At 42.4% G+C, this 14,547-nt stretch overlaps 1 protein-coding gene across 1 annotated transcript in view; it reads left to right on the top strand.

The window, feature by feature from the left end:
• DCLK3 (doublecortin like kinase 3) overlaps positions 1-13,948 on the top strand; it is a 30,361-nt gene extending 16,413 nt beyond the window's left edge. The window contains exons 3-5 of the mRNA XM_077809246.1: positions 11,552-11,684; positions 12,586-12,753; positions 13,531-13,948. Coding sequence (XP_077665372.1) covers positions 11,552-11,684; positions 12,586-12,753; positions 13,531-13,727 — 498 coding nt within the window. The 3' untranslated portion in view covers positions 13,728-13,948. The remainder of the gene's footprint in view (positions 1-11,551; positions 11,685-12,585; positions 12,754-13,530) is intronic.
• The last annotated feature ends 599 nt before the right edge of the window (positions 13,949-14,547 follow it).

Below are 14,547 nucleotides of genomic sequence, written 5' to 3' on the forward strand. Positions count from 1 at the left end.
TTATTAAATAATGCCCATTCAACCTGTTAATTTGAAGGTCACTTTCTCCATTGCAGCTATATCATTCAGTCCAGCACTCCAGTCCTCTATTGGAAATTGTATGGTTATTTCTAACGTTGTAAGGATTATGTCTGTTACTGATAAGTGCATGATGCAATTGTTTACTTCATGCACCTGGAATTTACTCACTGATTGACAAGTCTCCTGAAATGAAAACATATATGTCCCGTGAAGTATGGTACTGAAGTCAGCTGAAGAGCAAAATTCTAACTTGGCACCCAAAGCCAAAAACATTTACACACGTTCTTAACTTCAAGCATGTGAGCAGTCCCACTGAAGTCGATGGGATGACTCGTGATTACATGTAAGCATGTGCGTAAGTGTTTACATGACTGGAGCTTTGGGTTATGCCCTGTACAAGGTGGTAAAAGTGAGTTATTCTGTCTTGCTGGTCATGCATTTTGTACTCTTCACCAATATTCCAAAATTCTGACCAGATGGAAAACCACAGATGGCTGTATTTGCATGTCTTGAACAACTCTAATTCTATCTGGTAGAAAAGGAACATAGGAAAAAAACTGGACTCCTTGCAAGCCAAATCCCTAAAGGAACATATGCGTCTCATGAAAGTATGTCCAGTGTGACAAAGAAGGAAGTAGCCTGTGGGCAGACAGAATGGGATAGATATGAAGGGCTTGCTTTGGAACCCAGATGGATGTGTCTGACAATGTGGGGACTGGCTTCTGGTGAGTACTGGTCAGTCGCAGGAGTACTGGTCAGTCTCAGTCTTGGGATCTGGTCTGCATGAGAAAAGATGGAGGACATGATGTGAATTGAAGCAGCTGGGTGTGTGGAGAAGTGTATTTCTATGCTCTGCCTTGAGCAGGCCTGCACACCCTATTATTTTGGCATGTGTGATGGTGCACCCCATAAGGCTTTATGGAAAAATGTTTGAGTGTGTGTGTGTGTGTGTGTGTGTGTGTGTGTATATATATATATATATATATATATATATATATGACATAACTGGAATATGTTCTATGCTACCTATGCCATGTAGCATATCTCTGTAAAGGTTATGATCTACTGAATCTATTCATCCTATTTGTATGCATGTATCATTTTTGTATTCAAAGTTATGAATATTGGCTGTGTACTGGCTTGATTTCCAAGTAACCTTAGTAGAGCATTTGGTCAGTTCCTTGAGAAAGGAATGTGCAAATTAGGTGCCCAATCAAGAAACACTTAAATTACAAGATTACAATGAATCTTGTAAGGCTCCAATGCACATAAGAAGTCTACCTGAGGACGTTCAAGGAAGCATGTGAACCATGGCTGCTACCTGTAAGTTCTGAGTCAGGCCTGGACATGTGACTTGCCCATGTGACTCCAAAACTCCATCTTATAGCTGGACTTCTACACAGGGGGAGGGAGGGGTATCCACCCACAAGAGAAAGTGTATTTAAACCCCTGGGAGACCCCTCCATTTTGTCTTCAGCTGGCTAAGGAGATAGCCTCTCACCGCCAAGGAAACCTGAAAGAAACTGGAACAAAGGACAGTAACTACAGGGGGTGTGAGTGATTGCTGGATCCAGACTAGAAGGAGTCTAGTCTGTAAAAGGAAGCTTACTGGAATTCCTCTAAGGGTGAGGTTTTTATCTGCATTCAGAGTTCTTACTGTATTAGACATAGACTTGCGTGTTCTATTTTATTTTGCTTGGTAATTCACTTTGTTCTGTCTGTTACTACTGGAACCACTTAAATCCTACTTTCTGTATTTAATAAAATCACTTTTTACTTATTAATTAACCCAGAGTATGTATTAGTACCTGGGCGGGGGGGGGGGGGGGAAACAGCTGTACATATCTCTCTATCAGTGTTATAGAGGGTGAATAAGCTTTATACAGGGTAAAATGGATTTATTTGAGGTTTGGACCCCATTGGGAGTTGGGCATCTGAGTGTTAAAGATGGGAACACTTCTTAAATTGTTTTCAGCTAAGTCTGCAGCTTTGGAGCATGTGGTTCAGACCCTGGGTCTGTGTTGGAGCAGACTGGTGTGTCTGGCTCAGCAAGACAGGGTGCTGGAGTCCCAAGCTGGCAGGGAAAGCAGGGGCAGAAGTAGTCTTGGCACATCAGTTGGCAGCCTCAAGGGAGTTTCTGTGATCCAACCCGTCACATCATGAAATGTGTCGCATCATGAAATGCCCTCTCTTTTCACTTACAGAATTCAAGTGCACTCTTTCTGAAGCTAGTTTTCCATAATGAACCAGGTTTTGACCCTTCCTCCAAACTTTACCAGAATTACATCAATGCTAGTAAAATACTTGGGGCTTGATACTTCATTTCCCTGCGTGTGTGTAGGTACTTATCCCAGTGCAAAGATTTTCTGGCAGTTCACACCCACTTTGTACTGGTATAAATTACTACACAAGGTGCAAAGTAATGGAGAATCTGTCTCCTAGTGAACATTTACAGGATTAACATGTTCATGTTGGCCACCCTGTTGCATACAGATAAGGTACAATAGAATACAGAAGATTTTATGAAGAGAAACTTGCCTAATGTTCAGCAGATATTTGTTCGGATTAGAGCATGGATATTTAAAGCTAATGAGAAATAGCTGTTTACAAAATTGTGTTTTAGAGGCCTTCTACTGTTATGTGGCTGAATACCTATAATAGATACTGTCTTGCTGGTCATGCATTTTGTACTCTTCACCAATTGGAACTCACCAATATTCCAAAATTCTGACCAGATGGAAAACCACAGATGGAAAACCACCTCAGCTGGTTGTAACTGGGTATATCAATCATATCACATTCAAGAGGTTGAATGGGCTATTAATACAAATGAGTTTAGGAACCTCCAATATTGTTTTGTGTATTTGTAGATACTGCTGTAAAAGGCTGTTTGAAATTCTCATATTTATGAAAGCCTTGCAAGGAAAAAGGAAAAATTCCTTTTAAACAAACAAACAAACAAATCCATAGTGGCCACAATATTTTAAAACTCAATGTTAAAAGAAGTATTACACATAGGGGTATTATGGAAGGAGCTGAAATTGAGGTCATGGCTATTTTTTAAATATATAGTTCTTAAACTTTTACAGTTACAGTGATGGTTGCTTGTCAGTCTGTAGGAAATGAATTTATGCTCCACATCTCAAAAACTGCAACCACAACTGGCACTAATTAGTTCCCTTGTTGGCAGTCTTGGCAGAGAAGACAAAGTCTGAATGAAGCATAGAGGCTGACCTGTCCTTTCACGCATAAATGTCTTGAACTGTGCTATTGTTGAGCTTAAACTTTTGTTATTAATTTGTCAGGTTCTGCAGAATGTCAGTTGTCATTTGGTGTTTTTGCTTTCCTTTTTCTTTAGTTGCCAAGCCCTTTTCTTTTCCCATTCTTCATGTTAACCAGGAACTTGCTTGTCTCTTGGGTCTTGCATTTGTCCTTATGGTAGAACCTTAGTTTTTGATTGATATGCTATTTGGGCCGATTGATTTTTATTTCTAATTATAATGCTTTGTGGGGGTGGTTTTTGTAAGGCACTTATGTGCTGTCCAATAAGCACCTTTATAAATACATTCAAGAAATAGTTTTTAACTTTCTGACCTTTTAATGTGACCCATTGTAGTACTGTTTCCCTGAGTGTTCAGACAGACTGAAAAAATGGCATAGGAGGGACTGCTCCCAGTAATCTTAAAGTGCTGTTAATTGAAGACTAGCAATGACAGATGTCAAACCCATGCTAATGGTCTCATCCCATTGTCATATGCATTTGGCAGGTAATGGGGTGTGGAATGGGTCCTGGGGAGGGGAGTCTCTTCAGTTTAAACAAAGAGTGCTGCTGCGGGTGTTAGAACCCTACAGTGTTTCTGTTTTCTCCTTGACTATCAGAGCCTGTCCTCATACTGGATTCCCTGACAACTTCCAGGACTTGGGGAATGGGAGCTGTGGTTGTTTGTTTGAAAAGTGTGAATTGGGAGTGCTTTTTTCCAGGTGGGTCTTGAGTCGTTGATTGGAGGGAAGGCTTTGAGCTGGGGCAACTGCTTCGAGCCAGCAGCCTTATACAAAACGAGCCAACTACAAACGGAGTGAGCTGTGAACCGAGGAGAAGCAAAGAGAGGGAGTTTGCCTAGGGGAGTTCCCACAGAGTTTTTGCCTTTTCAGGCTTCTATGAGCAGTAAATATAATATCTGAAGAGGCTCTTAGAAGGAAGACAATATGGATAATGAGCGATCAGCTGTTGGAACCTGCATAGGATGTGTCATGTTTGTCTTTCTCCCAGAGGATAGAAGTTACTTCATCTGTACAAAGTGCAAGCTGGTCTCCATATTGGAAGAGAAGATTAAAGGACGAGAGACCCAAGTATCAACCCTACGTTGCAGAGAAAATGAAGACTTTCTGGATAGAAGTCAGTGTTTTGGTACTGCAGGCACAGCATGCTGAAGAATCAGAGAAGGCAGTGCAGCCCGGGGAAGAAAATTGGCAGCATGTGACCTCCAGAAGAAGAGAGAGGAGAACCCATGAACCCCCAGTGCAGATAGAAGTAAGAAACTGTTTTCAGGCTGTCTGCACAGGTACTATGACGGAGAATGGTTTGGAAGAGTCATCTAAGGGAAGAGATCAGAAGGGGAGACCCCATCGACTGGAATGCGATGCATTGTCCTAGGGATGGGGGTTCCATGACCACCACTCCCAAGCGGAGGGACAGAGTCATCCATCTGCTGTCCAGACTAGGAAACTTGAGAAGTGTGCTGTTTGCTTGGAGCTAGAATTCAGGATGTGATGGAGTGCCTTTTTGCCAAGACTGATCATGCCCTCGGACTGCTACCCCTTCCTACTTCTCCATGTGGGCATGAATGATACTGCCAAGAATGACCTTGAGCAGGTCACTGCAGAGTATGTGGCTCTGAGAAGAAGGATAAAGGAGTTTGAGGTGTAAGTCGTGTTTTCATCCATCCTCCCGGCTGAAGGAAAAAGTCCAGGTAGGGACCATCGAATTGTGGAAGTAAACGTATGGTTGCACAGGTGGTGTCAGAGATTCTTTGACCATGGGATGTCGTTCCAGGAAGAAGGATTGCTAGGAAGAGATGGGATCCAGCTAACAAAGAGAGGGAAGAGCATCTTCACAGGCAGGCTTGCTAACCTAGTGAGTAGGGCTTTAAACTAGGTTTGCTGGGGGATGGAGACCTAAGCCCTGAGGTAAGTGGGGCAGTGAGATACCGGGAGGAATCTCAAGGAGGAGAGTGCAAGAGGGGAGGCCTCCTGATTCATACTGAAAAAGTAGGGCAATCGGCTAGTTATCTTAGGTGTCTGTACAGGAACGCAAGAAGCCTGGGAAACAAGCAGGAAGAATTGGAAGTCCTGGTACAGTCAAAGAACGATGATGTGATTGGAATAACAGAGACTTGGTGGGGTAACTCACGTGACTGGATCACTGTCGTGGATGGGTATAAACTGTTCAGGAAGGACACGCGGGGGAGAAAAGGTGGAGGAGTTGCACTGTACGTAAGAGAGCAGTATGATTGCTCAGAGCTCCAGTATGAAGCTGGAGAAGAAGCCTGTTGAGAGTCTTCGGGTTAAGTTTAGAGGCGAGAGCAACAAGGGTGATGTCGTGGTGGGCATCTGCTATAGACCACCAGACCAGGAGGCTTTCTTCTTTCTAGATGAGGCTTTCTTTGGACCACTAACAGAAGTTTCCAGATCACAGGCCCTGGTTCTCATGGGGGACTTCAATCACCCTGACATCTGCTGGGAGAGCAGTACAGCAGTGCATGGACAATCCAGGAAGTTTTTGTAGCGTGTTGGGAACAACTTCCTGGTGCAAGTGCTGGAGGAACCAACTAGGGACTGTGCTCCTCTTGACCGGCTGCTTGCAAACAGGGAATAATTTGTAGGGGAAGTAGAAGTGGGTGGCAACCTGGGCAGCAGTGACCATGAGATGGTCGAGTTCAGGATCCTGACAAAAGGAAGAAAGGAGAGCAGCAGAATACAGACCCTAGACCTCAGAAAAGCAGACTTTGATTCCCTCAGGGATGGGCAGGATCCCCTGGGAGGCTAATATGAAGGGGAAAGGCATCCAGGAGACCTGGCAGTATTTTAAAAAAGCCTTATTGAGTGCACAGGAACAAACCATCCCAATGTACAGAAAGAATATCAAATATGGCAGGTGACCAGCTTGGCTTAACAGGGAAATCTTCAGTGAGCTTAAACACACAAAAGAAGCCTACAAGAAGTGGAAACTTGGACAGATGACTAGGGAGGAGTATAAAAATATTGTTTGAGCATGCAGGGGTGTAATCAGGAAGGCCAAAGCACAATTGGAGTTGCAGCTAGCAAGGGATGTGAAGGGTAACAAGAAGGGTTTCTACAGGCACGTGAGCAACAAGAAGAAGGTCAGGGAAAGTGTGGGACCCTTACTGAATGGGGGAGGCAACCTAGTGACTGATGATGTGGAAAAAGCTGAAGTACTCAACACATTTTTTGCCTCAGTCTTCACAGACAAGGTCAGCTCCCAGACAGCTGCACTGGGCAGCACAGTATGGGGAGGAGGTGAGCAGCCCTCAGTGGTGAAAGAACAGGTTAAGAACTATTTAGAAAAGCTGGACATGCACAAGTCCATGGGGCCGAATATAATGCATCCGAGGGTGCTGAGGGACTCCGCTGATGCGATTGCAGAGCGATTGGCCATTATCTTTGAAAACTTGTGGTGCTCTGGGGAGATCGTGGATGAATGGAAAAAAGACAAATATAGTCTCCATCTTTTAAAAAGGGAAGAAGGAGAATCTGGGGAACTACAGACCGGTCAGCCTCACCTCAGTCCCCATGGAGCAGGTCCTCAAGGAAACCATTTTAAGCACTTGGAGGAGAGGAAGGTGATCAGGAAGAGTCAACACGGATTCACCAAGGGCAAGTCATGCCTGACCAACCTGATTGCCTTCTATGATGAGATTACTGGTTCTGTGGATATGGGGAAAGCGGTGGACGTGATATACTTTAGCAAAGATTTTGATACGGTCTCCCACGGTATTTTTGCGAGCAAGTTGAAAAAGTATGGGTTGGATGAATGGACTATAAGATGGATAGAAAGCTCACTAGATCGTCGGGCTCAACGGGTAGTGATCAACGGCTCGATGTCTAGTTGGCAGCTGGTACCAAGCGGAGTGCCCCAGGGGTCGGTCCTGGGTCCGTTTTTGTTCAACATCTTCATTAACGATCTGGATGACGGGATGGATTGTACCCTCAGCAAGTTTGTGGATGACACTAAGGTTGGGGGAGAGGTAGATATGCTGGAGGGTAGGGATAGGATCCAGAGTGACCTAGACAAATCGGAGGATTGGGCCAAAAGAAATCTGATGAGGTTTAACAAGGACAAGTGCACTTAGAACAGAAGAATCCCATGCACTGCTATAGTTTGGGGACTGACTGGCTAAGCGGCAGTTCTGCAGAAAAGGACCTGGGGATTACAGTGGATGAGAAGCTGGATATGAGTCAACAGTGTGCCCTTATTGCCAAGAAGGCTAAGGGCATAGTGGGCTGCATTAGTAGGAGCATTGCCAGCACATGGAGGGAAGTGATTATTCCCCTTTATTCGGCACTGGTGAGGCCACATCTGGAGTATTGCATCTAGTTTTGGGCCCGCCACTACAGAAAGGATATGGACAAATTAGAGAGAATCCACCGGAGGGCAACGAAAATGATTAGGGGGCTGGGGCACATGACTTATGAGGAGAGGCTGAGGGAACTGGGTTTATTTAGTCTGCAGAAGAGAAGAGTGAGGGGGGATTTGATAGCAGCCTTCAGCTATCTGAAGGGGGTTCCAAAGAGGATGGAGCAAGACTGTTCTCAGTGGTGGCAGATGACAGAACAAGGAGCAATGGTTGCAAGTTGCAGTGGGGGAGGTCTAGGTTGGATATTAGGAAAAACTATTTCACTAGGAGCATAGTGAAGCACTGGAATGGGTTACCTAGGGAGGGGGTGGAATCTCCATCCTTAGAGGTTTTTAAGGCCTGGCTTGACAAAGCCCTGGCTGGGATGACTTAGTTGGAGTTGGTCCTGTTTTGAGCAGGGGGTTGGACTAGATGACCTCCCGAGGTCTCTTCCACCTCTAATCTTCTATGATTCTATGATGAGGAAAACTATTTTTTTCCCCATTTAGTGTTGCCCTCCACCTACCAGTGGCAATTTTTACAGCAGTCATTTGCTCTCATTGTTTTTGTTTTTCTTACTCCTCTGTCTGCCAGCTCCTTCCACACTCAGTGCAGCAGAACTGGGAGGCGTAAGGGCTGTGGCTGCACTACAGAAACCAAATATGCTCAACAACAGGTGAATGCAGCTGCTCTGTCTCTCTCTGAGCAACTAACTCAGTCAGCTGAGCTAAACTTCGATGTTGAGCAAGCAAACTTCACTACCATGGATGTTGAGTGTGGTTGACTCTGTCCCACAAAAAGAAGACACCTGTTTAATTCCAGTTGAAGGGGTGTAGGAGGAGCAGTATTTGACACCTCCTGTTAAACATGGCTCAGCTTCATAGTGTAGACGTGGCCAGAGAAAAGGAGCAGGAGTAGCCGTGGTCAGGGTAATGGAGAGGGGGAAAAGAGGATCTGCTGCTGCAATGTTCCTTCCAAGTCAAATAGTGGCTTGATAATAGAAAGCATATGGGTGCACAGTGATGGATGCATTAGAAACCCCTAACTGTGATGGTGGCAGCACTAACCACCTTGTTTTGTTGGCAAGATTGTACTCTGTTCCGTGGAACATACGCTGTCGGTTTGGGAGAGGCAGTCGGTTTTCAGCTCAAGTAGGCTGTGGAGCTGTGGATCTCTGTCACATCACTAAATATACTTTGACCTCAGAAGGAAAAAGAAATGGACAAGTAATTTATTCTACCGGAGTGCATAAACATTTGTGTAGGGGAAGTCTACTTGCTTTTCTGCTGCCTGATGAAAGGTTCTATAGCAGAGAGAGAGAGATGATAAGGACAGGGATAAAAGGACTGTGTGGAGCAATGGTAGCCACCCCACCTGGGCTGGCTTTTAAATTGTTTCCAGGCACAATGAGCTAGTATATCACTATGTGGTTGGGGCCTCCAAGCAGCCCAACAATTTACAGCACTTTCTTTGAAAGGTGTGTTTGTTACACAGCCATAAAATATGTCAAAGATGTTTAGTATTCCTACTTATTTCGCTGCTATGTGAAAGGAAAACAAATTGGTGGTGTTCTGAAATAACAGGTGGTGCACCATCGCCACCTTGTGTTGTAATGAGAGAGTAGAGTTGAAGATTGGTTGATAAAAGAGAAAATACAGTATCGCATTCAGCATGGGTGGTACCCATGCACTCCTCATTGAGTTGAGTGGGGTTCTGCACAGGAGCGGCAGTCTGCCTGCATGGAACTCATTGTAGACTGGGGCCAATGTCCCCAAGTTTGTAAATGAGGATGTGAGAATTTCACTTTTATTTATTTCTTAATAAGATAATTTGCAGGGTTTGAGTGGTAGTTGGGTATATTTGATATGCATTTATTAAATATTTGCAAAATGTTCTGCGTATATGTACACAGGTATACATAGATATCCGGATACAGGTGACACATACATACACAGTGTACATAAAGACTTTATGTATTTCTATTGTATCCTTGTATCCATCTTGATTTGTTGCTTGTATTCTTAGAGTGTGAGCTCTGTTAGGTAACCTGGACTGAGTTTCCCTCTATGTCAGTGGTGGGCAACCTTCCGCCCATCAGGGTAATCTGCTGGCGGGCTGCCAGACTGTTTGTTTACATTTGTGTGGCTGCCCGCAGCTCCCAGTGGCTGCGGTTCACTGTTCCCGGCCAACAGGAGCTGCAGGAAGTGGTGGCCAGGCTCATGCCGCTTCCTGCAGCTCCCGTTGGCCGGGAACGGTGAACTGCGGCCCCTGGGAGCTGCGGGCAGCCGTGAAAATGTAAACAAACAGTCTGGTGGCCCACCAGTGGATGCGGGCTGCAGGTTGCCCACCACTGTTCTATGTATAGACAATGCTCTAGAAAACTGTGGTTGCTACCTTTGTATAAATAATAATGTTTTTTGCATTTTGTCAGCTGTGCTGCTGAGAAATTAGAATACAAAATGTCATCAGGGAAGTTGACTAATTCTTAAAAAACCCCAGCAGGTTTGGGTATGCATTACTAAAGAGTAGTATGGCTTTTTTCTTAACTATATTATTAATACAGACCTTATTTTCTTTTTTGAATTGAAAATGTCTTTTTCTAAAAAAAGTTTTGCTTTAATGGATTCCGGGAGCATTGTTATGTTTATAATTTTTGCAATGAATACAAATGTACTTTGACTGGGTAGTGCGTCTGGGATAGCCGACCTCATCCCATCTGTGCCCTCAGTTGCTTTGTTACAAGGACCATCTTGAATTTTTGGCCATCTCAAGCTGTGATTACGGGGTGTGAGGTGTGCTTGGCATCTCACATTCTAACTTATCCCTTTAAAACCTGTGAAGTCCAGATTTCTCTGGATTTTGCTGGATTTTTTGCAGAAAAGTTAGCCACATTTCTTTGTTTCCTATTTTGATAGAGGCTAACATTTTCTCTTTCAAAGCAAAGACATGATTAGTTTTCTTTTAAAAATTTAATATGAATACTAAGTACTAATATTAAGAATATTTATATACTCAATAGCATTTTTCTGTTGCTGGACTTTCTAGTACTTTGGTTTCTCAAATGTAATATTTCTTTAATTATGGTTTAAAAAAATTAATATTAAATATCTGTACTAACAAAACTAGAATGGAAGGTACATTTTGAATATTTTCCAGAGGGATATCAGAGATGTAATCTGCCGATGATCTATAGCGATGAGAAGAATGCTCCAGAATCAGGGTCCTTCCCTTCTATCCTTTCTATATTATTCCTGTGTTCAACCTCACCAATATCCATTTGCATAACAGGAGGTAGAGTACAGATTTGAGCAGAATAATGTGCAAATTTCAGGGTTTTGAAAACCCTTAATAGTGCCATATAAATGAATCAAGTTGAGGGGAATCAGTTTGCAGTGCTACGACAAAGTTGATATCTTATCTGAAATACCTGTGCAACATTGATGTGACCAGAAGTGTTACGAGTGTGAAAGAACCCCGCAGTTTTTTTTCTTTGTGAAGCATTTAGTTTCCAAAGGTGGTGATGGTGGATAAATTAACATTGAAATCTCTGTCTGGAACAAGAACAATTTCATCTTTATTCATACCTGCCACACCACCTGTTTTTTTCCTTGGAAATTGCTGAGTAACACAATTTATAGAAGAGTGAGTTTTCTTTTTCATTTATAGCCTTTCCTTCTGAAAATGTTCATTATCTTTTTGACTTTCTGAATGTACAGACTGCTCTTGTTTATTGGTATGTTGATTTTACTTCATTTTGGCTAACTTGAATTTGTTACTGTTGGGCTAAAGATTTTATCCTCTCTGTTTATCCCCATTCTGAATTTAATCTGTTCATTTGCTTCTGTCCCTCAAACGCCATTGGATTAAAGATCTGTTTTGTTTTTGTTTTGGTACAGGTTCAGCATAATGCAGATAAATCTACTACGTTGAAACTAGCAGATTTTGGCCTTGCAAAGAAGGTTACAAAACCCATATTTACTGTGTGTGGAACGCCAACATATGTTGCCCCTGAAATACTTGCTGAGAAGGGTGAATATAATATCTGTTTTTAAAAAATGAAACAATTACTCTGCCTTTTCTATTCATAAAATATTTCTGTGCATTGCTTGTCACTAAAGAAACCTCACTAACCTTTCTATTATTAATGTATTAATACTAAAATGTATATTCTTCTCAGTTGACAAGAGTCAAACTAGCATAGATTATGTTTGTTAAAATTATATAAAGAAAGAAGAATTGTTTTGGTGTTACTCACTGAAGATTCCTGTTTTCTTGTACCCCATGGTTGAAGCCCCTACAACCTTACAGTCCCATCAGTGCAAGAGAAGGCAGTGAACCTGAATGGTCACACTAAGCAACAACCCAACATATTGGAAGATTTGAGGAGTTTCTTATCCAAATAGATTCAAACCTGGAAAAGGTTTGGGGTTCAATTTTGCTCAGGGCATGAGTGTGCCTTTTATGGTTCTTGTTTTGTAGAGCAGACTCACGCATCTCTAATCATACAGAATTACAAAGGAAATTTGGGATCCGTTTACTGCTTGTGGAAGGGAATGTGAATCTAAAAGGAACTAGTTTACAAGGGTATTTTTAAATGTATGCTGCATTTTTTCATTTAAGCTATAAATGACACTCGTGACACTGACAATGTTTGAAGAGGAAAGATGCTATGGAAGGACTATTATTATAAAAGGATAGTGTAGTGTAGTACACAGTTTATCAAGAGGTGCCTTGGTCACTTCTTCTTCCGTTCACCACTCTTGATCAGTAAATTGACTTTCTGAACAGCGGGCAAAGCTGTGTTTCTTAAAGAAAGTAATATGAAGCCGGCAGTTCCTTGCAAGTATGAGTTTCATCTCTAAAAGGTATTTTTGTTCAGAGGCACTTAACCTGTGGTATGAAAAATGGTATTTTCCTTTCTTTTCCCTAGGCTATGGACTGGAAGTAGATATGTGGGCTACTGGTGTGATACTCTATATTCTGCTGTGTGGCTTCCCTCCTTTCCGAAGTCAGGAGCGAGATCAGGAAGAACTGTTTCAAATCATACAGCTGGGTCATTATGAATTCCTTTCACCGTATTGGGACAGTATTTCGGGTGGTAAGATTCATTACTTATAACCTACTTCAGGATCTTACGGACTCTGTCGCAGTATTTTTTAAAACATGACTGTAGTCCTCAGTTCATATCAACAGCTGTGTGTATGAAAATCAGATCTGATACATTTAAATTGGATATACTTCCCTTTCTGAAGAGCAAGGGGTTTTTCTGCAGTTTGGCTATAAATGTGTCCACAAATAAGGCATCAAAGCAGTGCATTTGGTGATGTTAGAGTCTGAAGGTCTGTGCAAGAAGACACACAAGGATAATGTCCAAGGGTGACACCATGGCCCCATTGAAGTCAATGGGATTCCTTATCCAGTTTAGTACTTTATCTGTCTGCAGTATCTCTTTTGAAAACCTTTGTTCAGCAGTGCCTTTAGTCTTAAGCATGCACGTTGAACTCTGTTCTTCTACAGGCCCGGCACCAAGTAACCAGACCCAGCAGCCAGAAGCTCCCTCAGTCGCTTGTCCTCTTCTAGTGCCTTGCAGATTAAATCCCCTAGTTTGGAAATTTGCCCTTTGTCTCTGCCCTCCTGGCTTCTCCTGGGGGACAGTGGTGATGCCAAAAGTCATATTAGGGATATGTCACCTCATGGCATTAAATTCTGATTCCAGTCACTGCACTGACTCAGTGATAGTCATACATATTGTTATGACAAAAGTAGTAAGAAAATCAAGATAATGTTTTATTTGGTTGTAACTGGACATCAGGCCATCCACATAATCACACTGTACTTTTTTCCCCCTTCTCCTATTTTTTTTGGCATGAAATAGCAGCGAAAGATCTGATAACCAGGCTATTGGTGATAGATCCTCTAAAGCGTTACACGGCTCAACAAGTTCTTCAGCATCCCTGGATCAGAACAGCTGGAAAAACCAACAGCAGAAACCTGCAGAGGGAAGTGACAATAAATATCGAGCGCCACTTTCGGAGCCAGCGCAGGAAGGGAGTTGTAGATGACAATACATGAAACCCTTTCTTGTTAATTTAGTCCTCTTTGTTTTTTCCTTTCCTAAATGAATTGGGCCCATAGCTTGTTGTTATTGTTACTTGACCTTTTTTAGATTTTGAGAATCTGGGGAAGTACTGGATTTCCAGGGCCTGGTCCAGCTCCCACTGAAGTGACTGAGTCTTTCCACTGACTTCAGTGGGCACTGGATAGGTCTACAGGTGTCCTTTTTTTAAACACTGAACTGGGCCTTTATGTTACAAACTGTTTCTCTTTTATAGATTAAAAGTATTTGCTTTTGCAGTTAACATCAGTAATGATTACAGAGTGTTTTCTGTACTCATTTTGTATGGAAGCTGCCAAAAGTTTTGTGTTTATGGCACCTTGTTATGGTAATATGTATGTGTATGTACACACCCTGCACTTAACTTCTAGACTGAGCCTTTATACCAGTTACTGCTAGTGACACAAATGATAAGTAAACAAAATATAAAGGAATATATCCTTTCGCTATAGGTTACATTAAATATGATGCAAGCTACTTGTATTCAGTATAAATAGTGGTGAGTTGATCCAGGTAGAGAAAAATTTGAACCCCTCTTCTTTCAGCAGTGGGGTGCTATATTATTAGGTCAACTCAAACCTCTGTGATTTGTCTTATCATGTGAACACCTAAGTATGTATGAGGGAATAAAAATCCTTGCAGTCTTACAAAATTAGTTACCCAATTAGCTATTTTATTGCATTAGGTATTAGGAAACATCCTTTCTTGGTCATTCTCAGAGACAGAGAAGTAGAGCGGACCATTGGTCTGTTATGGTATGCAATTCCTATGTTTCTA

This window comes from Eretmochelys imbricata, chromosome 2 (genome assembly GCF_965152235.1).
Source record: "Eretmochelys imbricata isolate rEreImb1 chromosome 2, rEreImb1.hap1, whole genome shotgun sequence".
NCBI classification, from domain to species: domain Eukaryota; kingdom Metazoa; phylum Chordata; order Testudines; family Cheloniidae; genus Eretmochelys; species Eretmochelys imbricata.